Source organism: Magnolia sinica, chromosome 13, assembly GCF_029962835.1.
Source record: "Magnolia sinica isolate HGM2019 chromosome 13, MsV1, whole genome shotgun sequence".
NCBI lineage: Eukaryota > Viridiplantae > Streptophyta > Magnoliopsida > Magnoliales > Magnoliaceae > Magnolia > Magnolia sinica.
In genome coordinates this window covers 1,962,577-1,989,816 of record NC_080585.1, presented here as the reverse complement: position 1 = coordinate 1,989,816, position 27,240 = coordinate 1,962,577, and the positions used below count along the sequence as shown (strand labels likewise).

The following is a 27,240-nucleotide window of genomic DNA, read 5'->3' as shown; positions in this document are numbered from 1 at the left end:
CAGATTAATTAGACTGATAATCACAATTCAATTTGAAAGTGCATCCAACATACCGTTTTTTTCATCCAAACATGCCCTAAATTTAGCTAAGAAAATCGATAATCATATCATCCCCTTGTGCACAAATGTAAGAAGAGTTCACTCTTGGAACATCATAAGAGATCCATGATGTGGCTTTTAGTCCTTAAAAATTCAGGCATAGTACAATTCAAGCCACCTGAGTTAAACCGAAATTATATTGGAGGATTTAAGTGTGATTTTGATATAAATAATGAAATTTATGGCAAAAGAAAGAGAAAGTATTAATGCAAATGAGCTTCATGATGAACGGTTAATGACCTACTATAGCTGTTGAACCTGGGTCATGGTTAGGTGATCCAAACCGTTGATCGAAGCTTAGGTTGGCTGCCTAGAACATCTTCAAGATTGGAAGATCCTAACTTTTGATCAATAGGACATGTAAACAATGGTTAAGGAAACTGTCCATGATCAAAGTTTGAAATATTCCGATATGAGAGATCTATTTTTCGTTTTTGGGTATTTTCATCCATGGTGAGGCCCATCATATAGACGGTTTGGATCATTGAAACAAGGCCCAGATCCAACGGCTATAGTTCCCAAGTGTCTTACCACAATAGCAAAGCTCCTAAAAAAAACGCTTAAGCATGCTGCCATAGGGCATCTTTTGCGTGCTCATTTGATTTTGAAATGATTACCTGAAATCTGGTCAGATATGGCCATTAATTTCCAGCTCAAAATGTCATTCATGCAAACAACACTAGTAACTGTCTCTCTCTCTCTCTCTGGCGTTACAAATTTTCCAGTTCAATTGAGAGGAAAAGAGACTGTGAAAAGAAGAAGAAGAAGAAGAAGTACTAGCTATAGCGTTTCCTAGCATTCACAATGAGGAAATAGCCCCTCAAATTGCATTTTATTGATTTTGAGCCCAACTGGAAAAGCATAGTTCTATAAACTCGCACTCAACTGACTCAAATTAACTTGGCGAACTCGGAAGTGGGGTTACAGGCACTGCTGTTGCTTTACATAGTTCCAAAGCATGGAAAAAACTCTACACGACTCAACCGAGTCGACTCGACCAGATTTCGCAAAGCAAAGACTCAAGAAGAACTTGATCTGGTCATGACTCAGTCAAAACTAGAGAAAACTTAACTCGAAAAAATAAAAAGACAAAACTCACAATCCGGTTGAATCTTTATTGCATTTTAATCGGGAGAAGTAGTCAGATTTATTTGTAAAAGTGGGGCCCATTTCCATCAATCCAGACCTTTAGTCTATTGGACCCCCGTTGGATGGGCCCAGTCCCCAAGAATCTGCTCCACCGGACAATGCTATCCTTTTCAATGTTTGGATCTTCAAATAGATGGGCCGAAAGAGAAAGGGAAATTAACCGGGGAAAATGTTTTTACCATATTGTGGTGCAATCGGTTTCTTGTAGGCCCCACTGTCACTGTCATGTGTCGATGAAATCTAATCCCACTGCCAGTCCCACCTGCCCTTGATTCTCATAGAGGACCCACCATGTTGTGTATATATGCCAATCTATCCATTGATATGAAACATCTGCCCAAGGTGATGGTACACCTCGAAAATCAGGTCATTCGGATACTTGGGTCAGGTCCAACGAGAATCAAGGGTGGGCGTCTCCTCTCAAATTTCCCACTTGTGTGGCCCACCTGATTCATTAATTGCCTTGATTTTTGGGCCATTGATAAATGGGGAAGGGTCCGAGTGGATGTCATCAACGCATTACGGTGGGGCACACAACAACCGTCTGCACTATATTATCATGACATTATGGTGAATATATATGTTTGGACTAGACAATTTCAAATTGACGCAGGGTAGGATGTAACGAGGGCGATCACCATCTTACCTTGAATCTACGAGGTACTTTTGAATTTACAAGAGAAAATTGTAAATTCACCAGGAGAAATAGATTTTCTAAGAAGTTTTAATTGATAGATTGAGTGAATCCTAAAAATAAATTTAACAACTTTCAAATAACCTTAAACAAACACTGAAAACATAACCAAAGAGTTCTAGTCAAATAAGAAAACAAATTTCAAAAAATATACAAATTTCCACCACCCGCAAACCTATCGAGTCAATAGGTCGAAACAACAAAAAAGTATCTAGATATTTAAACCCGAAATTTTGTGAATTTCAACCTATCGACCGATCAAACTATATATGCTGATATTTTGTCGATTTCTCCTTAGGCTTCTTTCAATCAATGTGTGTTAGGGACGTGTTTAATCTCCGTTCTACATCAGACCCCTTCACTTGAAAAATAAAAAATAAAAATCGTCCTCATGTTCTTCAACGGACTTGGTTTACAATACGCAATCAACTTCGGGTGTCGATAACATCTTCCTTGTACTCTACAATAAGCTTCTCTGATATAGATGAATTTCCAAAATGATTGCACAAACATAAGTTATGCTAGATGGCCTAGAGATTTGTGATAATTTAGGATTGTCCAACATCATCATGGAGACGAACTCTCCTATTATAGGAGATGCAATGTCTAATCCATTAGCCCCATGCCCTTGGGACATCTGGTACTGATTGGGAATTATTCAGAGAAGGCGGCTATCCCTTAACCTCAAGATATCTCATTACTTACACGAAGGCAATGCAATTGCAGATGGGCTAGCGAGGATGGCCAGTGATGGATGCCCCTATAGGGTTTATCGGAATCGAGCGGACCTTCGAAGGCTAATAAGGGGTTCATTAGCCATAAACAATGCAAGGATAGGGGTTGTTAGGGGGAAAAAAAAAAAGCCCGCCTAATCGTGGCTCCCTTTGATGGTGGGTGGAGGATTCCTAGAATGACAGTCGAAGGGATTTCCACATTACCCCTCTACAACGCCCTGGATTTCGGGGAGCCGAATAGATATTCGACTCCCGACATCCCGGGTGCCACTTATGCTTTGCGGAAGCGGAATTTTATAATTCGTTTTACCTGGCATTTAAGCAATTTGTAGAATTAAAATAGATTATGCGATATACCTTGGAATAAACATAAATTTAAATGCAAATAAATCAGTTGAAAAGTGAAATATGTCTATCCAGAGTACAAGACTACAACTGAGAAAAGTTTACAGTTCTAAAAATACAAATGTACAAAAATAAGCTTACCCTATGGTCCCATCGCTGGCCCTATAACAACTACAGTGGCCCAATTGATGCCTCGTCCAACGCGTCGGATTCTTAGTATCTGCATCTATGAAAGTGTCTGGTTGGTATTTTAAAACACCATCCCAGAGTGGGAGTGAGTGATCAACTCAGTGGGTTTCATTAGCAGTACGTCACACAAGTTATCAATTCCATAGGAGCAATTAATGAAAAGCATATAAATACAAAGTTCATATCTACTCTTTTTAATGCATATGCATGTCATTATGATATGATGCATGCCTTCGCCATCCAACACTCCCTCGAGCGACACCATCTAACATTCGCAATGCCAAACACTCCCTCAGTGCGACCTTAACTGTCAAGTCATCAAACTAACTAATGCGATATGATGTAAATATATTAGCTAAGTATTTAGTTACGTTCATTCATCTAGCAGTTTGGAAAAATCAGGACACTATCGGAATCAATGCCCTATCCCGATCACGGGGTCTAGGCGGCCGCGGCAGCCTTGCGTCTGCGATCCTTGATCCTTTTGAGTTCGTCACTCCTAGATAACACATACGAAGACGGATTATAAGCTGAATTATTCGCAATCACTACAGGGAGGCTCATCACCCTAGCGTAGGCCGATAACTCGAGCATAGTATCTCATTCCACCATGTCCAGCTCATGAGGCGGGTTTGTATCTTAGATTGCTCACAGTTACTACAGGGAGGCTCGTCATCCCAATGTAGGCCGATAGCTCGAGCATAGTGTTTCATTCCACCATGCCTGGCTCATGAAACATGTGGATCGCATCATAATTATTGTTAGTGGGTGCTACATGGGCGTAGGGTGTCTCAGGTTCAACAAGCGTGATCATACATAGTTAACAAATATGGTTGGTCAATTAGTGGGCCAATTTGTTCAATTCAGGCGAATTACAGGACATCCGACATTAGGCATGAGCAACCCGCGTAGTCTAACTACTGCCAACTACCCGTGTTCGACCTAAATTAGTCAAATTGGTAGCTAGGCGGCCCAACCAATGAGGCTGCCCATGTGAGTCTTAAAATTTTGCTGGCCAACCCGGAAAACGAATTAATTATCTAACATATCATGGGAAATCATAATTACTCTTAGTCATAGAAAAATTTAGGCATGCGTATCTATAAGTGTAGGCATTCAACATAATCAAAGTATATTAATGACATGCGGGCACATTTTTCCCAAATCGTTGCAGATTTGGGGGTCAATCAAAAATCAATTTCATATCATCAGAAATTGAAATGAGGAAGGGCAGCAATTCAATATCTTAACCTAGTCTAGCATGAAATCAAGTAATTTATTATTCTGGACATGGATAAACTAACTTAAAGAGAAATAACTATCAATGAATTTCTCGTTAATCAACATGAAAAGCGAATTTTACACCCACAACCATTAACTTCAGCCTAGGTTCGACAATTGCTCACCTAAAACTAATTGTCCGCACCTAAAAATGGTTTGACGGTTTGGAATGCCACTTATACGGTTCCGGTCCAGCGGATTAGCGTATCGATGCCTTCCAATGACAGAATTAGCTTATAAGGGTGCATGCACAAGATTTTATGATGCTGAAATTTGGAGAGGTCTGGTGGGTTACCTTTCTATCGCCGGTGGACTGCTTTTACGGTGGCAGAGTTGTGAGCTCCAACATGGGATTGTGGTAGGAGAGGAAAAATTTTCAAATTCCAACTCCTTAGGGCTCCCTCTCTCTCTCTCTCTGTACTCTCTCATCTCTCTCTCTCTCTTTCTTGCAGTAAAATTCGTATGTGAAAGGGAGAGATTTTGGGACTTATATAGTCTGGAAATTTGTTTAAATGGCCCTAGGAACTCTTGTTTTAACATATATACCCCTAGTGGGTAGATTTCTAATCCCTGAGGCCATCCCAATGGCCCCCTAGCCTATCTGCGTTATGTAATAGGTGTCCCATAGTCAGATGAATGGTTGTCCCAAATTTGGTGGCAAATGGATGAGTCAATTGATCGCAGAGGCTCGATTTGCGATCAATGGTCATCAATGTTCAATCAGGGTGTCAGTTATATGGATATAAGTAGGAAAATATCCCTGGCTCATGGCCCGAGTTTGATTACAATTCAACGGTTGGAATGTCACAACTTCGCCAAAGAGTGGAAGATCTATTTCACTTAAGTTTTCAGATTTTAGCCTAGAAGATATGTGCGTTTCGAGCACTTGGCTTCCAACCTAAGTTGATCAATTCTTGCCACTTTCTTGGTTCGCCACTCACAATAGATGTTAAGCCCAGTGAAACGGATATTATTATATAATTTCGGAACTAGTGGGCCACTAACGAGCGGTCTGGAGCTCGTTTGGGTAATTGGGGCATTTTTTGAATGATTTTTTTTTTTTTTTGATATAATAGAGTGCAATCAAATTCTAATGTAACTGACAACCAATCCATATTCCAAACAGAAGTTCCATGAATTCTGACAACTAGAATGAAAAGGGAAACAGAAATGGTCTGAACCAATAGTAAAATTTTCTAAACTAAAAGTAACATAGTAGATGAACTCACTAAGCACCCTTCTCTGCTTTTGCAGTGGTTGCAGCAGCCTGCCCACGGAGACGACTAGTCCTCCTTGCAGCGATGAGACCAACCTTCTGGCCAAGCGGGGCATCGCGACGGACAGTGCTGGCGTGCCCAATGTGTTGGTGGTTACCACCACCATGGGGATGCTCCACTGGGTTCATGGCCACACCACGGACCTTAGGCCAATAGTTCCTCTTTACCCTATATTTGTGGTATGCATTGCTTGCCTTGAGGAGGGGCTTCTCCGTTCAGCCCCCACCTGCAACCTGGCCAATCATGGCACAACATCCACTTGGTAAAATTTTCTTGGCCACGGAATGAAGCTTAATCCTACTGGTGCCGTTATCGGGATTATGACTAATCACAATCACATAATCTTTGGACGCCCGAGTAAACACGCCACGATCACTAACATGGTGCTCGACGTTGCAGACGACGGCACCCTTGCGAATAGAACGAATGGGGAGGACGTTGCCGATGATGAGATTGGCCTTCTTGCTGTAGTACACAAACTGACCAGTGTACATCCCTTTAGCGGCAACGAAGAGCTCCTTCTGGTGCTTATAGCGGAACAACTGGCGGAATGTGACTCGGGTGAGTGGGGGGCCTCGGCTCGAGTCGTGAATGATTTCCGTCACGACGCCCTTTAGGTAGCCGTTGCGCTTGCCGAAGCCCAGCAACTGGAAGCGGGCCAGACCCTTGCGGTGGTGGGTGTGGGACTTAAAGACGGAGCCGGCACCCTTACGCTGGGCACGGATCACTCGCCCCATCTAGGATGAATGGTGGAGATCTTAGGGTTTTAGGAAATGAGAGAGGTATAAAAAGTTTTTTTTTTTTTTTTGATGAATTAAGCAGGGAGATTTTCTGGGCGAAGTTATTAGGGTCTGGATTAACTAAGTTCACAATGTGGCCTATTCAAAATTAGCGAAAATGATGATTCGGTTATGATTACTCTAAACCGTTGGTTCTTAGGGTAAATGAGTAAATATGTTGACTTAGTCCATTAGTTAAGATCCAGGGCATAGCTGGCTCGGCTTTGGGTAGATCTTTAATTTAGTTACAGTTGTCTTGATTAGTCAGTGATGGGTAGGTTAGATTTGGGCCCAAGATGAACAATTCACGAGGTTAGACTTGATGTTTAAGTGATCAGGCGGATTAGTTGGCTTATTGATTAATCAAATTTGTGAGGTTCTTTATTAGTATAACCTACATATAGGCTCATCTTGAGCATCAAGGGCAGTAAGTGACGGCATGGGCTAGTTATAAATAAATAAATAAATAAATAATAATAATAATAATAATAATAATAATAATAATAATAATAATGACTTTTGACAATTCATAATAGCAAAATTTCAGGATGTTACACCCTCCTTTTCCTCTCCCCTGTTAAGACTAATACAGAAATAATGATTTTCTATAAATTATGAAAGCCAAAAATAATATGTAATCAGGACAGGCTGAAGCATGTATGAAATGTTGTCCTTAAAGCGTAATTTGCCCCTACTCAAATAGATTGAGTATGCTGAAAGGTTACCGGCAAATCGCTTCTACGATACGACGAGCCTGATGTGGATTTGCGTTCAGCAAACACGAAGACCCACTGATGGAACTCTGTTACACAAATTGTCTAGCAGAAATAGAAGAATAGAAAATTCTCAGAAAAAATGAGAAGAAGAAATATGAGTTATACCATTGCATTGGTCTGTTCTTCAGTTAATGGTTCAGATGAGTCATTCTAGACCATACCGCTGGTCTGTTCTTCAGGCAATGGTTCAGATGAACCTTACTGTCTTGCTAAAATTTATGGTTGTAGGAAAGGATTTGGTTCGTATGAGTCTGTTGGAGTGTGTTTGTGATGGTTTGGAAACTCATCTAGGCCCAGTATAGATAGGCTATGGTGGCCGGCAGTTTTGGTTTAGGGAATTTAATCCAAATGACCGTTTTCTAGCTGTTGTGAAAAACTAGCCATTATTGGCAGTTTCTGACTGTTCTGCATGTAGAGTAACAACTGCTGCATGTTGATCATTTAGACTCATTGGCTAGTCGTTTCTAGTTGTTGGGCTAGCCACATGCAACAGTTTCTACATGGTCAGTCTTTATGTACATGATCAAGTTACACCTCATTTCAATGGCTACAATTTCAGCCTCTATATAAGTCACAAGATCTTTATTCACTCGTCTCGCGCCGGTTCGCGTAAGGTCACGAAGGAGCGACCCTTTGTGATACGATGCGGACGTGTGAAATGTAAAGTGCGCTACTAGCGCCTTTACAACCACACTGCCTCACATGCCCACGCCCTTGCACCGTGCCCGTGACTGAGACTGTGCCCGAGCACGAGTGTTCCAGTGCGAACACGCGAGCCCAATACATCTCGAACTAGGTGGGTAAACATTACAATACTCCACCGTTCTCGTATATACTCAAAAAATCTCCTCTTTTTCCAACGTGAGACTATTCCCAAAACACTTGAAAATGAACTTTTTACAAACCATTTTATTTTATATATATATATATAATTAAAAATCTATTAAAATCAATATATATCAAGAATCCCATCCCTTGAGCCTTTAGGATTCTTAGTGAATTGCGTATTTCCGGTTGGGTTTTGTTGTATATGGGTCCATATGATAGGTGGATCCTAAATGAGTTCATCTCGTGACTCTACCATTCATTGTCAACTAACCTAAATTTCCTTGATTTGACAATCCCGTGATCACGAACAAGCTGCCTTCTTAGCTGAATGGCAAGATGGTAATATATCTAAAAATAACTCTCAAATTTAAGTTTTTCAACCCTTTTATTATTTAAAGTTATTGAACCATTTAAATTTTAGTGAAATGACCAAATAAAATTCTCCATCAAGGTGATGCCCAGTTTGGAAAGAATCCATGCATATTCATCTAAGGTGAAACCCATCAATAACAGGGTGGGATCATTGGAAGATGGCCCCATACCCAATGGCTAAAGTCTTTAGTAGGCTACTCCAATCTACATTTTAAAAGGCTGATAAAACAAGATGAAGTGATGGATAAAATGTATAGAATTGATGGGTTAATCAAGTAAAATGATCTAAACCATTAGTTGCTCACAGCTACACCTTTAAATTACCTAAATACCCTTACTTTTTGTTCAATAAATCAGTTTGAAAATTCAAAAATTCTGTAATGCCCCCTAATCATTCACACTATATGCATTAGAGAGCTGAGGACAAAATAACTAAATCATGCCCTTTGATCAAAGCAATTACCTAGTCTTTCCTCCATTTCCCATTATCCCAAGATTCCCCAATTTTTCCATTTATTCCCCTCTAATTTCCTTTTATTCATCAACAAATCACAATTACTTTCAAAGACTAATTAGTTTGGATGACTAATTGAATCACATTGCAATAATTCATCTAATATATTGGAAATGAACAAATCGCAATAACCTTGCTTAGCATTAATGTTGATGGATTTGACTCTCGTAATTGCAGTTCCATCGTCATGCCTAATTAGGAATACTCATAAAGCTCAACAAAATGCGACCATTCCCTCCATGATAAAACTAAATGTTTGCAATTCAATTCACTTGTGCATCCAAACGCAACCTATGGGGGAAGAAAACGACCACCCAAAACTAATTTCCTACTAAGATACACCAAGAAATGAAATTGCATTTAGGTTGTAACTCAAGAAAGCCAGTTTTGTGGCATCTTTGGCATTCATGTAAAAAACTGAAGTGGGCGTTTGGATGTACAAGTGATTTGTATTTGCAAGCATTAGAAATGAAGAAAATAATGATATTTCCTAGGGACCAGGGCCCATTTTGGTGGCCAGTTCCGGTCCAAACCAGTCCCTGCCACCGAGTGAGTGGCTCGGTTTTAAAACATTGGTGGAAACAGTTAGATACTGCAGGGTTTTATATCAGAGCATGAATGGAAAAACAATGCAGGTATCTTAGACCGTCCATTGCTACTTGACTTGCGTGAGATTTATTCCAAGATCACGTGGTGGGCACCACCTGACTACATGGGTTGGGTGGCCCACACAGGCACCCTTTTGGCACGTGTGTAAAGGAGCGTGTGGAGCTCCCAAAACGCCTAATATGCATGTGGATTTTCAAATTTTGGAGGGAAGATCTTTCCTTGCATGAACCTCACAATCCTAAATAAATACCCGAATCCTCTATATATTGGTGCCCCACCGTGGATCCTGGGGTCCATTTCCTACTTTGGGAACATGACATCTGATGCAATGCATCATCCTCACGTTTCCTAAACAAACACACGCCACTCTCCACACGCATGGCATCAGCACGTGTGGCACATCTGATTCGTGCACAGTGTAGGTCACAATGTGAAAAGGAGCTCGTGCAAAAATCAGGCCAGTCCATTGATCAGTTGGAAGACATTATCTCCTTTGACCGTCTACTGTTTGGATTTATTTTTATTTTTTTGCCCTAACATCCATTGTTTTTATGCACCGCAAGTCCTAATGAGTTGAACGGCTAGGATGGCTGGATTTTTGGGTCCGAATCCGGGAGATCCACATTATGCATTAACTTGTCCCACAAACAAAGGACGCGGATTGGTGGTGATTCTGCCACCACAGACTTACCTCTATGGTGTGTGTGTTTTATCCAGGCCGTTCATCCATTCTGCCTGATAATTTTAAGGCATGAGCCCAAAATTGAAGCATATCCAACGCTCAAGTGGACCACACAACAGGAAACAGTGCGGATAAGGATAATGATGTCCACCATCGAAACCTCGTAGGGCCCACATGATGTTTATTTGCCATCGAACTTTGAGAAGCTTGCACAGACCTAGATGAAGGGAAAACACAAATATAAGCTTCATCCAAAACTTGTGTGGCCCCGAAGAAGTTTTCAACGGTAGGCAATTCAATCCCCACATTTTGTGTGTTCCACTTGGGCTCTGGAGGAAGCAGACTGCATGGTGAACAGACTCTGTGGAGCCCACCATGATATATGTGCTTTACCGACGTTTTTGTCAGCTCATTTTAAGGCGCATCCAGAGCTCAAGCAGGCCGTTGCACACAAAGCAGTGGTGATTGAACACCCACCATTAAAAATTTCTTAAGGGCCACGAAAGTTTTCGATTAAACTGATATTCGTCTTTTCCCTTCCAGGTCTGTTATAACCTTATGAATAGGTTGGATGGCAAATACACATCACAGTGGGCCCTAGGAAGGTTTCAAGGGTGGGGGTCATCACCCTTATTTTTTCCTGTGGTGTGCTCCATTTGAGCTTTGGATCTGCTTCATTTTCAGGCTCATGTCATAAAATAAGATAGCAAAACGCATGGACGGTGTGGATATAAAATAAAGAAAGAGGCAGAAGGTAAAACGGTAAAACACGAGAAACTCTGTTATAGCATTTATTCTGGTTACATCTTCTATCTTTTCCAAACTTCTAATACATTCATCACAAGCTTCCTAAATGTAACACCATGAAGAAAACTGCCACCAGCAGATCCCTTACAGCTTCAAGGTCAAGTCTAACTGCTTCGAGCTGGCCTCGTTGTCACCCTCCTCACTGTCGGAACCATCAGCACTCTCACACCCACACCAGCACGTTTTCTTCAGCTCTGGACATGTCACTGTCGCCTCCGAGTCGTCCTCACTGCCTTCAGCAGCCCTGAGTTCCATTTGTTTCAGGAGATTCTTTTCTTTCTGGGTGCCAAATATCCTTTCCATTTGATCTCGGTACACCTGCGCATTGTCACGTGGTTGCCCAACATGTGGCCCCACTTGATCTGACCCACGCCTAAGTTCACCGAGCCTGAGTCCAGGCTTAAGCAGGGACCCATGTCGAGGCCTGGGCCCCCATCCAGTGACAACCACATTTTCAGATCCTCGGCCAGATTGGTGTATGGATGCATGTGGGGCTGCATGAGCACCCCCGGATATGTGTTGTTCATATTCCCTTCTCAAAGCATCTCTTTCAATCTGGCGTGCCACTATCCCATGCTCTGACCCATGGCCAGATTGGTGCATGGATATATGTGGGGATGGTTGAGCAACCCTCTGTGTGGGTGGTCGATATTCCCTTCTCAAAGCGTCCCTTTCAACCCGGTGTGCCACCACCCCATGTTCAGATCCGCGGCCAGATTGGTGCATGGATACATGTAGGGGTGGATGAGCATCCCTGAGTATGTGCGGTTCGTATTCCCTTCTCAAAGCGTTCCTTTCAATCTGGCGTGCTGCTTCCCCATGTTCAGATCTACAGACAGTTTGGTGCATGGATGCATGTGGGGGCACATGAGCACCCCTGTGTGCGCGCGGTTGATATTCCCTTCTCAAAGCCTCCCTTACAATCTGGTGCGCCACAGCCCCAAGTTCAGACCCATGCCCAGATTGGTGCACAGATACATGTGGGAGCGCATGAGCACCCCCGTGTATCTGTGGTTCATATTCCCTTCTCAAAGCATCCCTTTCAATCTGGTTCGCCACAACCCCATGTTCAAATCCATGGCCAGATTGGTGCATGGATAGATGTGGGGGCGCCTGAGCATGCCTGTACGCTTGTGGCTCATACTCCCTTCTCAAAGCTTCCCTTTCCATCCGGTGAGCGTTCTGGTGGCCGCGTAAGGCCTGCGATGTAAAGAAGGTTTTCTTGCAATAGGAACATGTATAGAACAGGTCCCACATGTGGCCCTGCTGAGCTCCACTTCCCATCGCCAGCCACCCATCCTGGTCAGGCCCAGGAATGGAGTTGTTTCCATAGCCATCAAGCCCAGGCGCAGAGCTGTAGCCATTGCCATCGCCGTAGACGTAGCTGTCTGAGCTGGAACCATGGCCTACATGGTTTTGCATGGTGGGGAGGAAATGCAAAAGGAGAAAGAAAGGGGAAAGACTGAAAAGAGGAGAAAGATGGACTAGTAGCTCTTGCCTTAAGGGGTTCTTATAAGAATTAATGAGGGGGTTTTGGCCTCTTTTTTACCTCTTGGAGTGGCAAGGATATGGAGATAAGGGTCCTATGAATGAAAAAATGACATGGGTCGATAGGTAAGAAAAATCAATGACATGAGTTAAAAAGGGTGGGGTATGAAAAGATTTCATTGGAGAACTGCGTTTATTTTGAAATAGGGTTTTGTTAGTGGTGTGGCTCAGTACATGGGCCTTTGCATTAAAGAGCAACAAGAGGAAAATAGAAGAGTTATTTTCTGGAGATATTGCTGTTTGTCTTAATGAAAATGCATGAATAGGGTCTAAATATGGAAAAGCCAGCTTGGGTTAGTTATTGTTATTTTTTCTCATTTTCAGGAAGGTTTCAAGGGTGGGGGCCCACTGTAATGTTTATTTTCCATCTCATTTTTTGTGTATAGAAATGTATTTTTTAATGGTTATTCATCATTGTTTCTAATGGTATAGTCTACTGGAGATTTCTATATTATTAAGGTTTGGAATAACGTACTAAAATGAGATGGAAAAGAAGATGGACGGAGTGGATATACAAAAAATACATCAAGGTGGGCCCACACGATTTGGGTAACAGCTAATCCCGCTCCCTGATTAATTTGTATCATTCCAGCGTATAAAATATTAATAAAAAGAAAGGAATGATTAGTCCGTGCGATGGATAAATCTTAGTTCATCTCAACACACCACAGTATACACTTCTATATCTGGAACGTCTATCTGGTGGGCAAACCAAACTGAATGAACCATGTTTGATTTCTTGGCCTTCGAAAACTAGAAAGCAACCGACGTTATAATCAGATGGATAGCTGTTTGTCCCGTGGCCCATATCCGCAGGTTCAACCAGATCGACGGTTTGGACTGACCAACAGCCGAGCCTAGTAAATGGCAGTGAGTAGGGATTGTCCACGAAACGGAAACGGATTCACCCCTACCAGGGAATCCACTTGCCACAAACAAGTGCTAGGTTGGCACGTATCATTGCATAGTGGTGCGCGTGGACAGGATAAGTGTGGGAGCCAGCAAACCTCTAAGAAAGAACGGAGAAGAGCATATTATGAAATCAAGTAATTTATTATTCTGGACATGGATAAGCAAACTTAAAGAGAAATAACTATCAATGAATTTCTCGCTAATCAACATGCAAAGCGAATTTCACACCCACAATCATTAACTTCAGCCTAGGCTTGACAATTACTCACTTAAAACTAATTGTCCGCACCTTAAAATGGTTTGACAGTTCGGAATGCCGCTTATACGGTTCCAGTCCTGGGAATTGGCGTATCGATGCCCTGCGATGACAAAATTAGCTTATAAGGGCGCATGCACAAGATTCTATGATGCTTAAATTTAGAAAGGTCTGGTGGGTTATCTTTCTATTGCCGGTGGGCTACTTTTACGGCGGTGGAGTTGTGAGTTCCGACGTGGGATTGTGGTGGGAGAGAGAAATTTCTCAAATTCCAACTCCTTAGAGCTCCCTCTCTCTCTCTCTCTCTCTCGCAACAAAATTTGTATGAGAGTGAAGGAGAGAGATTTTGGAACTTATATAGTCTGGAAATTTGTCTAAATGGCTTAGGAACTCTTGTTTTAACATGTATACCCCTGGTGGGTAGATCTCTGATCCCTGGGGCCATCCCAATGGCCCCCTGGCTTATCTGCACTATGTAATAGGTGTCTCATAATCAGATGAATGGTTGTCCCAAGTTTGGGGGCAAACGGATGAGTCAATTGATCGCAGAGGCTCGATTTGTGATCAAAGGTTACCGATGTTCAATCGGGGTCCCAGTTATATGGATATGAGTAGGGAAATATCCCTGGCTCATGGCCCGAGTTTGATTACAATTCAACGGTTGGAATGTCACAACTTCGCCAAAGAGTGGAAGATCTATTTTACTTAAGTTTTCAGATTTCAGCCTAGAGGATACGCGTGTTTTGAGCACTTAGCTTCCAACCCAAGTTGAGTAGTTCTTGGCACTTTCTCAGTTCACCACCCGCAATAGATGTCAAGCCTAGTGAAACGGACATTATTATATAATTTCGGAACTAGTGGGCCACTAACGAGCGGTCTCGAGCTCGTTTGGGTAATCGGGGCATTTTTTGAATGATTTTTTTTTTTTTTTTTTGATATAACAGAGTGCAATCAAATTCTAATGTAACTGACAACCAATCCAAATTCCAAACAGAACTTCCATGAATTCTGACAACTAGAATGAAAAGGGAAACAGAAATGGTATGAACCCAAAGTAAAATTTTCTAAACTGAAAGTAACACAGCAGATGAACTCACTAAGCACCCTTCTCTGCTTTTGCAGCGGTTGTAGCAGCCTGCCCACGGAGACGACCAGTCCTCCTTGCAGCGATGAGACCAACCTTCTGGCCTAGCGGGGCATCGTGACGGACAATGCTGGCGTGCTCAATGTGTTGGTGGTTACCACCACCATGGGGATGCCCAGTTCGGAAAGAATCCATGCATATTCATCTAAGGTGAAACCCATCAATAACAGGGTGGGATCATTGGAAGATGGCCCCATGCCCAATGGCTAAAGTCTTTAGTAGGCTACTCCAATCTACATTTTAAAAGGCTGATAAAACAAGATGAAGTGATGGGTAAAATGTATAGAATTGATGGGTTAATCAAGTAAAATAATCTAAACCATTAGTTGCTCACAGCTACACCTTTAAATTACCTAAATACCCTTTCTTTTTGTTCAATAAATCAGTTTGAAAATTCAAAAATTCTGAAATGCCCCCTAACCATTCACACTATATGCATTAGAGAGCTAAGGACACAATAACTAAATCATGCCCTTTGATCAAAGCAATTACCTAGTCTTTCCTCCGTTTCCCATTATCCCAAGATTCCCGAATTTTTCCATTTATTCCCCTCTAATTTCCTTTTATTCATCAACAAATCACAATTACTTTCAAAGACTAATTAGTTTGGATGACTAATTGAATCACATTGCAATAATTCATCTAATATATTGGAAATGAACAAATCGCAATAACCTTGCTTAGCATTAATGTTGATGGATTAGACTCTCGTAATTGCAGTTCCATCGTCATGCCTAATTAGGAATACTCATAAAGCTCAACAAAATGCGACCATTCCCTCCATGATACAACTAAATGTTTGCAATTCAATTCACATGTGCATCCAAACGCAACCTATGGGGGAAGAAAACGACCAACCAAAACTAATTTCCTACTAAGATACAGCAAGAAATGAAATTGCATTTAGGTTGTAACTCAAGAAAGCCAGTTTTGTGGCATCTTTGGGATTCATGTAAAAAACTGAAGTGGGCGTTTGGATGTACAAGTGATTTGTATTTGCAAGCATTAGAAATGAAGAAAATAATGATATTTCCTAGGGACCAAGGCCCATTTTGGTGGCCAGTTCCGGTCCAAACCAGTCCCTGCCACCGAGTGAATGGCTCGGTTTTAAAACATTGGTGGAAACAGTTAGATACTGCAGGGTTTTATATCAGAGCATGAATGGAAAAACAATGCAGGTATCTTAGACCGTCCATTGCTACTTGACTTGCGTGAGATTTATTCCAAGATCACGTGGTGGGCACCACCTGACTACATGGGTTGGGTAGCCCACACAGGCACCCTTTTGGCACGTGTGTAAAGGAGCGTGTGGAGCTCCCAAAACGCCTAATATGCATGTGGATTTTCAAATTTTGGAGGGAAGATCTTTCCTTGCATGAACCTCACAATCCTAAATAAATGCCGGAATCCTCTATATATTGGTGCTCCACCGTGGATCCTGGGGTCCATTTCCTACTTTGGGAACATGACATCTGATGCAATGCATCATCCTCACGTTTGCTAAACAAACACACGCCACTCTCCACACGCATGGCATCAGCACGTGTGGCACATCTGATTCGTGCACAGTGTAGGTCACAATGTGAAGAGGAGCTCGTGCAAAAATCAGGCCAGTCCATTGATCAGTTGGAAGACATGTCTCCTTTGACCGTCTACTGTTTGGATTTATTTTTATTTTTTTGCCCTAACATCCATTGTTTTTATGCACCGCAAGACCTAATGAGTTGAACGGCTAGGATGGCTGGATTTTGGGGTCCGAATCCAGGAGACCCACATTATGCATTAACATGTCCCACAAACAAAGGATGCGGGTTGGTGGTGATTCTGCCACCACAGACTTACCTCTATGGTGTGTGTGTTTTATCCAGGCCGTTCATCCATTCTGCCTGATAATTTTAAGGCATGAGCCCAAAATTGAAGCATATCCAAAGCTCAAGTGGACCACACAACAGGAAACAGTGCGGATAAGGATAATGATGTCCACCATCGAAACCTCGTAGGGCCCACATGATGTTTATTTGCCATCGAACTTTGAGAAGCTTGCACAGACCTAGATGAAGGGAAAACACAAATATAAGCTTCATCCAAAACTTGTGTGGCCCCGAAGAAGTTTTCAACGGTAGGCAATTCAATCCCCACGTTTTCCCTTGGTGTGTTCCACTTGGGTTTTGGAGGAAGCAGACTGCATGGTGAACAGACTCTGTGGAGCCCACCATGATATATGTGCTTTAACGACGTTTTTGTCAGCTCGTTTTAAGGCGCATCCAAAGCTCAAGCAGGCCGTTGCACACAAAGCGGTAGTGATTGAACACCCACCATTAAAAATTTCTTAAGGGCCACGAAAGTTTTCGATTAAACTGATATTCGTGTTTTCCCTTCCAGGTCTGTTATGACCTTATGAATAGGTTGGATGGCAAATACACATCACAGTGGGCCCCAGAAAGGTTTCAAGGGTGGGTGTCATTACCCCTATTTTTTTTACTGTGGTGTGCTCCATTTGAGCTTTGGATCTGCTTCATTTTCAGGCTCATGCCATAAAATAAGATAGCAAAACGCATGGACGGTGTGGATATAAAACAAATAAATCACAGTGGCCCTACAGCGCCTGCCATCAAGGATATCCCTGGTGGGAGACTCACCAGGGAATCCACTTGCCACAAACAAGTGCTAGGTTGGCACGTATCATTGCATAGTGGAGCGCGTGGACAGGATGAGTGTGGGAGCCAGCAAACCTCTAAGAAAGAACGGAGAAGAGCATATGACGAAAATAAGAGAATTCACGGCACGCGTGCAAGATCCGAGCCCTTAATTAGGTAGAGTGGACTGTGAACATGGCCAAGGCCAAAAAATTGTGCCAGTCCACCCATCAAGTAGACCACACTGGTACACTGACCATGTACCCTCCTTCCTTTTTTTTCGCTGAACTCCATTTTCCTCATACAAGGTATCCAGCCAGATGAGTGGACCAGTGGGCATATGCTCACAGCACCCCACAGAACGAACGGCCCAAATTTAAACATGGCACATTACACAAACATACATCTTAAGTAGTATACTAGATATATCCTGCATGGTTTTCAGACTCGAACGAGTCCCATGCTATTCTTCCGGGTCGACTCGAACTTGGTGCTACCTAGTACAATACCCCCCCTCCCGAATTTACATTTGACACATTGCATACATCTAAGTATTATACTAGATATATTTTTGCCTGCTTTTTAAGACTCAGATGAGTCCGATGCGAATCGTCCGAGTTGGCTCACCCACCACCCAATATGATCCAATACCCCCCAACACACGCACACACATACAAGTCACCCCCAACAACTGAGTTGGGCGAGTCGCAACTCAATTTGAGACCGAATGAGTCAATTCGAGTCACCGAGTCTGAAAATGATGATATTTTCAAATCATAAATATAGTATTAATGTTGTCTAAGTTATCAAAATTAAAAACCTGAAGAAAATGAGAAAAAATAACAATAACTAACCCAAGCTGGCTTTTCCATATTTAGAACCTATTCATGCATTTTCATTAAGACAAACAGCAATATCTCCAGAAAATAACTCTTCTATTTTCCTCTTGTTGCTCTTTAATGCAAAGGCCCATGTACTGAGCCACACCACTAACAAAACCCTATTTCAAAATAAACGCAGTTCTCCAATGAAATCTTTTCATACCCCACCCTTTTTAACCCATGTCATTGATCTTTCTTACCTATCGACCCATGTCATTTTTTCATTCACATGACCCTTATCTCCATATCCTTGCCACTCCAAGTGGTAAAAAAGAGGCCAAAACCCCCTCATTAATTCCTATAAGAACCCCTTAAGGCAAGAGCTACTAGTCCATCTTTCTCCTCTTTTCAGTCCTTCCCCTTTCTTTCTTTTGCATTTCCTCCCCACCATGCAAAACCATGTAGGCCATGGTTCCAGCTCAGACGGCTACGTCTACGGCTATGGCAATGGCTACAGCTCTGCTCCTGGGCCTGATGGCTATGGAAACAGCTCCATTCCTGGGCCTGACCAGGATGGGTGGCTGGCGATGGGAAGTGGAGCTCGGCAGGGGCACATGTGGGACCTGTTCTATACATGTTCCTACTGCAAGAAAACCTTCTTTACATCGCAGGCCTTACGCGGCCACCAGAACGCGCACCGGATGGAAAGGGAAGCTTTGAGAAGGGCGTATGAGCCGCAAGCGTACAGGCATGCTCAGGCGCCCCCACATCTATCCATGCACCAATCCGGCCATGGATTTGAACATGGGGTTGTGGCGAACCAGATTGAAAGGGATGCTTTGAGAAGGGAATATGAACCACAGATACATGGGGGTGCTCATGCGCCCCCACATGTATTTGTGCATCAATCTGGGCATGGGTCTGAACTTGGGGCTGTGGCGCACCAGATTGTAAGGGAGGCTTTGAGAAGGGAATATCAACCGCGCGCACACAGGGGTGCTCATGTGCCCCCACATGCATCCATGCACCAAACTGTCTGTAGATCTGAACATGGGGAAGCAGCACGCCGGATTGAAAGGAACGCTTTGAGAAGGGAATACGAACCGCACATACTCAGAGGTGCTCATCCACCCCTACATGTATCCATGCACCAATCTGGCCGCGGATTTGAACATGGGGTGGTGGCACACCGAGTTGAAAGGGATGCTTTGAGAAGAGAATATCGACCTCCCACACAGAGGGTTGCTCAACCGTCCCCACATATATCCATGCACCAATCTGGCCATGGGTCAGAGCATGGGGTAGTGGCATGCCAGATTGAAAGAGATGCTTTGAGAAGGGAATATGAACAACACATATCCGGGGGTGCTCATGCAGTCCCACATGCATCCATACACCAATCTGGCCGAGGATCTGAAAATGTGGTTGTGACTGGATGCGGGCCCAGGCCTCGACATGGGTCCCTGCTTAAGCCTGGACTCAGGCTCGGTGAACTTAGGCGTGGGTCAGATCCAGTGGGGCCACATGTTGGGCAACCACATGACAATGCGCAGGTGTACCGAGATCAAATGGAAAGGATATTTGGCACCCAGAAAGAAAAGAATCTCCTGAAACAAATGGAACTCAGGGCTCCTGAAGACAGTGAGGATGACTCGGAGGCGACAGTGACATGTCCAGAGCTGAAGAAAACGTGCTGGTGTGGGTGTGAGAGTGCTGATGGTTCCGACAGTGAGGAGGGTGACAACGAGGCCAGCTCGAGACAGTTAGACTTGACCTTGAAGCTGTAAGGGATCTGCTGGTGGCAGTTTTCTTCATGGTGTTACATTTAGGAAGCTTGTTATGAATGCATTAGAAGTTTGGAAAAGATAGAAGATGTAACCAGAATAAATGCTATAACAGAGTTTCTTGTGTTTTACCATTTTGCCTTCTGCCTCTTTATTTTCTACAGGGTTCGTGCCATTACCGGAGCAGCTTTGTCATATGACCAGTGCTACATGTCACCGTTGCAATCCCTGCCTAGCTGACAAAGGAAAGCAGTTTAATTGCTTTAGAATAAATATCGATCTCGCCCTCCATCTCATTATCCATCGTTGTGTAACTGGAAGACAAAGGAGAAAGGAAAATTGTAAAACTTTAGCAATCAAATGAAAGAGATGTTGAAAACCTAAAATGTTGCAGGTGGACACTGGACAGCTTTTTGAGGGTTGAACCCTTCCGTGAGGTGCCGTAGATTAAGAAAGGCTACAAAACTTCTCGACTGCATCATAGAGTTTCTTGGCTGCATCATAGAGTTCTGGGTTGATCCTTGATGACTCAGAAGGTTTTAATTTTATATGGGCCCACACTTTTCATGTCCCTTGCGGTGCAAATATAATGGCTGACGATTTTTAGCTAATTTAGCAGTTGATCTCCCTAGTTTCCTGGTTTCTGCAAGCGGGCCTTGTCTCCCTCCAGTAAGATAACATCGTTTGGAACAAAGCTCATCATCATCATCATCATCATCATGCAAGCCTTATCCCAACTAATTGGCGTCCACTACACGAATCCTGTTCTCACATTCCACTCTGTCAAGGACCACGTCCTCAGTTAGACCATGTCATCAAATCTCGTTTTGGAACAAAAGTACTTGGAATGAAATTCTATGCATCTATTGGCTCAAATGTAATGACGCATCAAATGAGTTGGCCCACAGTAAAATCACGACTTACATAATTTGGTTAGCTCTTGATGATAACATGCATGGCAGCTGATCAACTGAAACAGTGACACTGGCATGTGCCCACAAAGAATTCCGTTAGAGACTCCCGACATATTCAGATATTATGCTATTATTTTCTTTTATCTTTCGACAAATCTGAAAACCGTTATAAGCAACGTGGCCAATATAGAAGTATTCAGTCATAATATCCGATTCCAAGTCAACATAAACCATAGTGTTAACGTTGTACTTATTCATGCTTATAAATTGCTTTTTTTCCTATGGACAGGTGACTCCTCCCAATTTTAGGTTTACGTATCTCGGTAGAAGTTCTTACTGTCGGCTACGGAAGTTCTACATTTTCCAATGTAGATTTATTTATTTCTCATTATTATACATCTTCTAATGTGCTAGCGCTACCATTTGGGTCGATGAGCAGCCATACAGATCATTATGGAGAGTTGACCAAATTAGGGAAGTCATGATTTTATTGTTGGGCTCAAAATGCCTATGCTAACGCAATTCATTATTGTGGGTTTTCTATTGGCATTGTCATATGTTTAATTCCTATTACTTTGGCCAGATTATTCTTAACTACATATTTACAACAAAAACTCATTGCTCAATTGAACTAACCTTGCATAAGTGATGACAATGGGCAAACTAGAGAAAGCTTTTTATAGTCCATGCCACCTTAGAAGATATGTAATAATAAGAAATACATGAATCCATATTGAAAAAGGTAGAACCTCCGTAGCCGACAATACGAACTTCTACCAAGACTTTTAAACCTATTGGGAGAAGTCACGCTTGCGTAGGAAAAAGGCAATTTATAAGCATGAATAAATACAATCATTAGCGACTCCCGACAAATTCGGATACTATTCTTTTCTCCTATTTGTTAATCAATATGGAAAACATCATAGCCAACATGGCCATAATATAAGTATTTAGCTATAAATTCCATTCCAAATCGATGCAAACGGCAGTCTTATTGTTGTATACTTATTCATACTTACGTAATTGCCTTTTCCAATACACGAATGGGTTCCCCTAGTTTTAGGTTTAAAAGATCTCAGCAAAAAACTCTTATTGCCATCCATGGAGGTTCAACAATTTCCAATGTGAATTTATCTATTTCTCATCATTGCATATCTTCTAAAGGGGCATGGATTATAAGAAGTTTTTCTCCAGTTTGTCCCTTTGTAACTCAATCGAATGTCGAATTGATCATCGAGTTTGTATTGTAAATATGCAATTATGAATACCTCAGTCCTCACCAAAGCAATAGGAATTAGAACAAAGGCAATACCAATAGCAAAACCTCCAAAATGAATTGCATTCATATAGGCATTTTGTATGCAATGGTAGATCTTGATATCCCCAACTCCGTTAACTCTAGATAATGATATGCATGGCAATTGACCAACCCAAATGATGGCATTGGCACATGCCCAATCTTTGTTAGCAACTCCTAAGAAATTTGGCTATTATGCTTTTGCTGTCTTTTTATCCTTTAATCAAACTGAAATAAACACAACAGAAAATGTGGCCAATAATAAAACTATCCAGTCATAATATTTTATTCCAAGCCAACGGAAACTGCAAAGCTACATTCTACGTATCTGTACTTACATAAATACCTTTTCCTATACACGTGTGACTTCTCCCAATTTTATGTTTGACAGATCTTGGCAGAAATTCTCATTGCCAAGTATAGAGGTTCTACCATTTCCAATGTGGATTCATTTGCTCCTTATTATTACAAATCTTCTAATGTGATAGGACTAAACGTTGCCCTTGTCGTCACTCAATCAAAGGTCCAACCGATCACCAAGTATGTATTTATGCAGTTATGAATAATCGAACCATAGTAATAGGAATTAGACCTAAGACAATTGATGCAGGACAATTAACAACTTGCTCTAAAAGCTCGAACTGATAGAGCATGGTGAATTAATCCCTTTATCTCATAGCCTTGGCCCCACATCCATGGGTTAGGTCCTCTACTAAACCCTTCTCGTAGGTCCTAAATTCATGGGTTCCACCCCCTCGTGGGCCCCAAACCACATGGATTCCGCCTCACATAGGCCCCAAATCACATGGGTTCTACAAACTGCCTACCCCGAGTGTACCCCTTCATCCCACAGGCCACCCCACTCGAGCCCGATGTAAAAATGTTCATGCATTAATCACCCCCCGTGAAGAGTCTCAAACACAAGACTTCCCGCTCTGATACCAATTTAATGCAGGACAATTAACCACTTACTCTAAAAGCTCGAACTGATAGAGCATGGAGAATTAATCCCTTTATCTCATAGCCCAGGCCCCACATCCATAGGTTAAGTCCTCGGCCGAACCCTCCTCGTGGGCCTCAAATCATGAGTTTTACCCCCTCGTGGGCCCCAAATCACATGGGTTCCACCTCACACAGGCCCCAAATCACATGGGTTTTGCGGGCCACCCACCTCGAATGTACCCCTGCATCCCACAGGCCATCCCACTCGAGCCTGGTGTAAAAATGCCCCTGCATTAACAATGTCGAATGGAAAACCACAATAATGAATTGCGATCATATAGCATTATGCATGCCGCTATTGAAATAGCTACTCTAGCGACGATTTCTGATACTCTACCCATTTCATAAAGTTAAAAGGTTTAACAACATATAGAAAGCACATATCTCTTAGGGGGGTGGGTTGTGCATGTAAAGGCATCATCTACTGCTCCACTTAGTTAGCTCCAACTCCTTGTATTCTTTGCTTGTTCCTTGCGAGCCTTTTAATAAATATTTGTTTTCTCTCTAAAAAACAAAATAACTAAAATTACCAACTTCCATTTATGGGTATTGTGTAATATGTCTTGATCAACATGGTTTCCTTGTGGAGTTTAGAGACTCTCCACTTTAGACGAGCTTTGGTTGGAATGCTACTAATTACGAGCAAGCAACACCATGTCCAAAATGGGTACCTTTTATCTTGATTTTCAAAAGTTGTGGAAGTGATTCGACCATTTTAAGAGTTCTATCAATGAACTATATGGAAAACCTGCAATAATGAGTTGTGTTCATATAGCATTTTGCATGCAACTATTGAAATAGCTACTCTAGAGACAATTTCTAATACTCCACCCATTTCATAAAGTTAAACCCGGTTTAACAACATATAGAAAACACAATTAACTAAACTTACCAACTTCCTACCATATGGGTTTTGTATAATATATCTTGATCAACATGGTTGCCTTGTGCAGCTTAGAGACTTTCAACTTTAGACGAGCTTGGTTGGAATGCTACTACTTACGAGCAAGTGACATCGTGTCCTAAATTGGTACCCTTCATCTTGGTTTTCGGAAGTTGCAGAAGTGGTTCGACCATTTTAAGAGTCCTAATGATAATCTATATGGAAAACCCACAATAATGAATTGCGTTCCTATAGCATTATGCATGCAGCTGTTGAAATAGCTACTCTAGTGATGGTTTCTTATACTCTACCCATTTCATAAAAGTTAAACCCGTTTTACAACATATAGAAGACACGATTAACTAAAATTACCAACATCCAAAAATATGGGTTTTGTGTAATGTCTTGATCACCATGGTTGCCCTGTGGAGTTTAGAGACTTTCCACTTTAGACGAGCTTTGGTTGGAATGCTACTACTTACGAGCAAGCAACGTTGTGTTGGTACCTTTGATCTTGATTTTCGAAAGCTGCAGAACTGGTTCAACCATTTTAAGAGTCCTAATGGTAATCTATATGGTAAAGCAATGGGATTTTACTATTATTAGGAAACTCTCTTTATGAAAGAGATGCTGGATTTGAGAAATACTAAGGAGATTCGCAAAGATGAGATTGAAAAAAGTCTTCACAGCATAAGTGCCAACATGCAACATGTGGGAGATCCAGCATATGTTCCTTAGGTGCATCCCACCATGAACTTCCCCTGACCCAGAAATTAGGCTGGCCCACTCAGAATGTGGGCCATACAGATGTTGGATATTGATCATAGGCAATTCTTTCAAAGAACACAAGGAAGCCAGGAGAGAATACGATAAGGAGTGGACAACACCAGAGAACAATGACCGCTCAGTAATAAATGGAATTCTCCTCAGCAGTGGCCGATGATTATCAAATACCAACCATCTTCTAATCTAATACCTCCATTCGCCGCACGATTGAAGGATCCCTCAAGTACTAAGGATCAAACGGGCACCAGATAACATAGCCAAGTTGAGCATCAATTGAAACAACAGATTCATTACAGGCATCCTGCTACCCAAATAATCATCTGCGAATACCAATTATATTACTTTCATATATTAATTCTGAATGATCTGGACGATGCCAGATACAACACCTGTTATCTACAAGGAGTCCGTTTAGCGTCTGTCACAACTCAGGATCCCATGTCCTTCGTCACCCACTTAGGCCCACGTGCTTAGATGGCCCAATGATTTGAACTGCCCATGTTCTTTTTTCTTTCTTTCTTTTTTTAATGACTACAGGGTGTCCCTGCCCTATTTTAAGGAAAGACTAATCCCTGCGGATGCAGGCAATCACCCGCCCATGTTTTTGTCACCACCATATATAAGCTAATCTCCCACAATCACACTTCAGAAATGATCCTAACCTTTCATTTCAAGAGTTGAATTCGAGCCATCAAAAATCTTCTCTCCAATGTTCTAAATTTCTTACAGTGGACCCCATAGCATTCAGTTCACAATATGGACGGTTCTGATCATAGCACTACTTAGCATGTGGGACCCACTGTCCGGCAACACATAATGGATCCTTAGTCGCAACAGATGCCAATCTTAAATTGGCCCCACGGTTCCAAAATCTAGACCGTTGATATTATCGGACCACTGTGGATAGGGTTTCTGATCCGGACCGTTGATGCGATCGCAGCAACACACTTACAGATCGGGTCATTAAAGACAAATCCAGAAAAACAAAAAACAAAACCCTAAAATTCCATATCAATGTCATATTAACTGACTATGAAAGCCTCAAATCCATAGACATTTACCAACAGAACCCTAACAGATAAAAGAGTCCCATGAAATTCAAGGAAGGTAGACAGGGGTAAAAACGGCAATCCGAAAACTCTATTTCATTTCACTACCTCGTCTCTGCCCGAACCATCTCCTCCGTCCGACGAGGGTTTCGTGGCGTCGTGTCCGTCGTCGTCGGGGTCCCGAGCGGGGTCTGATTTGTCGAGGGAATCACGTGCTCGGTCGAGGAAGGGCTTGAAAGCGAGCTCGATTGTCATCCATCCAAATGCTAGGGCCCCAAATACGACAAGAGCCGATTTCAGTGAGTTCGTCTTCGATTCCCGTTCTCTAATTCCACCCATTTCCCCAATCTGTTTCTCAGTTCTTTCTTCGCGGCAGACGGAACGAATATCACCAAAAGATAAGCAACTTTGATACTTGATAGTCTGGCTGAATATGATGGATGATACACAGGCACCCTCATACCACTTTGAGGAATTGCATTAGTGGCATACAAATAAGTCAAATCACATTCTCTAAACTATGGGTCCCTGATTAGATGTGTCTCTGGAATTTTTTGAACCGTTAAAAAAGAAAAATATGGAAATGATCCTATTTTAACAAACAGGTGTGCACGAATTAGAGGTTAGGATTGCTCAGACAATCTGATTTCTGGATTTTTTGAATTAGAAATAGTGGGATCCACAATTTAATCGGTTTGTTTTGATTTATCGTATGCCATATATACAATTTCCAAGTGCCTGTTTATTGAGCATGATACTCTGCCGGAGTATCAAATAAATCCGCAACGAATTTTGTTACAGTGACCTGCTTCTTTTCGTAGTATACACGCGGTTTAATTTATGAGAAATGAGATATACAGTTCGGTAATCCATACCGTTGCTTCGTTGTTTCTGACCGTCGATGATGAAATTAAAAATTATATATTTTTAAATGAATCAAATTAATAACATTTTTACTTTTATTTTGGACCTTGTATTCCTCTGATTAATCGCCAGATACTGGGGAGTATTTCGAAAGGTTAGTATTGTTATATATAAATCCTTAGATAAATAGTTGGTAAAAAAACAAAATC

General features: G+C 42.0%; 1 protein-coding gene and 1 long non-coding RNA gene across 2 annotated transcripts; both read right to left on the bottom strand.

The window, feature by feature from the left end:
* Positions 1–5,556: 5,556 nt before the first annotated feature.
* Positions 5,557–6,545, bottom strand: LOC131224006 (large ribosomal subunit protein uL2-like). Its single transcript, XM_058219593.1, has one exon. It carries the CDS (start codon positions 6,503–6,505, stop codon positions 5,984–5,986), a length of 522 nt encoding a protein of 173 aa, XP_058075576.1. The 5' UTR covers positions 6,506–6,545; the 3' UTR covers positions 5,557–5,983.
* Positions 6,546–18,389: 11,844 nt separating this feature from the next.
* LOC131222377 (uncharacterized) lies at positions 18,390–21,403 on the bottom strand. The gene is made up of 2 exons (XR_009160020.1): positions 20,617–21,403; positions 18,390–20,472 (listed from the first exon to the last, which is right to left on the bottom strand). It is a non-coding gene; the product is annotated as an uncharacterized LOC131222377 (long non-coding RNA).
* Between the last annotated feature and the right edge of the window lie 5,837 nt (positions 21,404–27,240).

What these genes read in the sequence shown, in the direction of transcription:
- LOC131224006 (XM_058219593.1), bottom strand. Translation starts at nt 6,505, where the DNA reads ATGGGGCGAGTGATCCGTGCCCAGCGTAAGGGTGCCGGCTCCGTCTTT.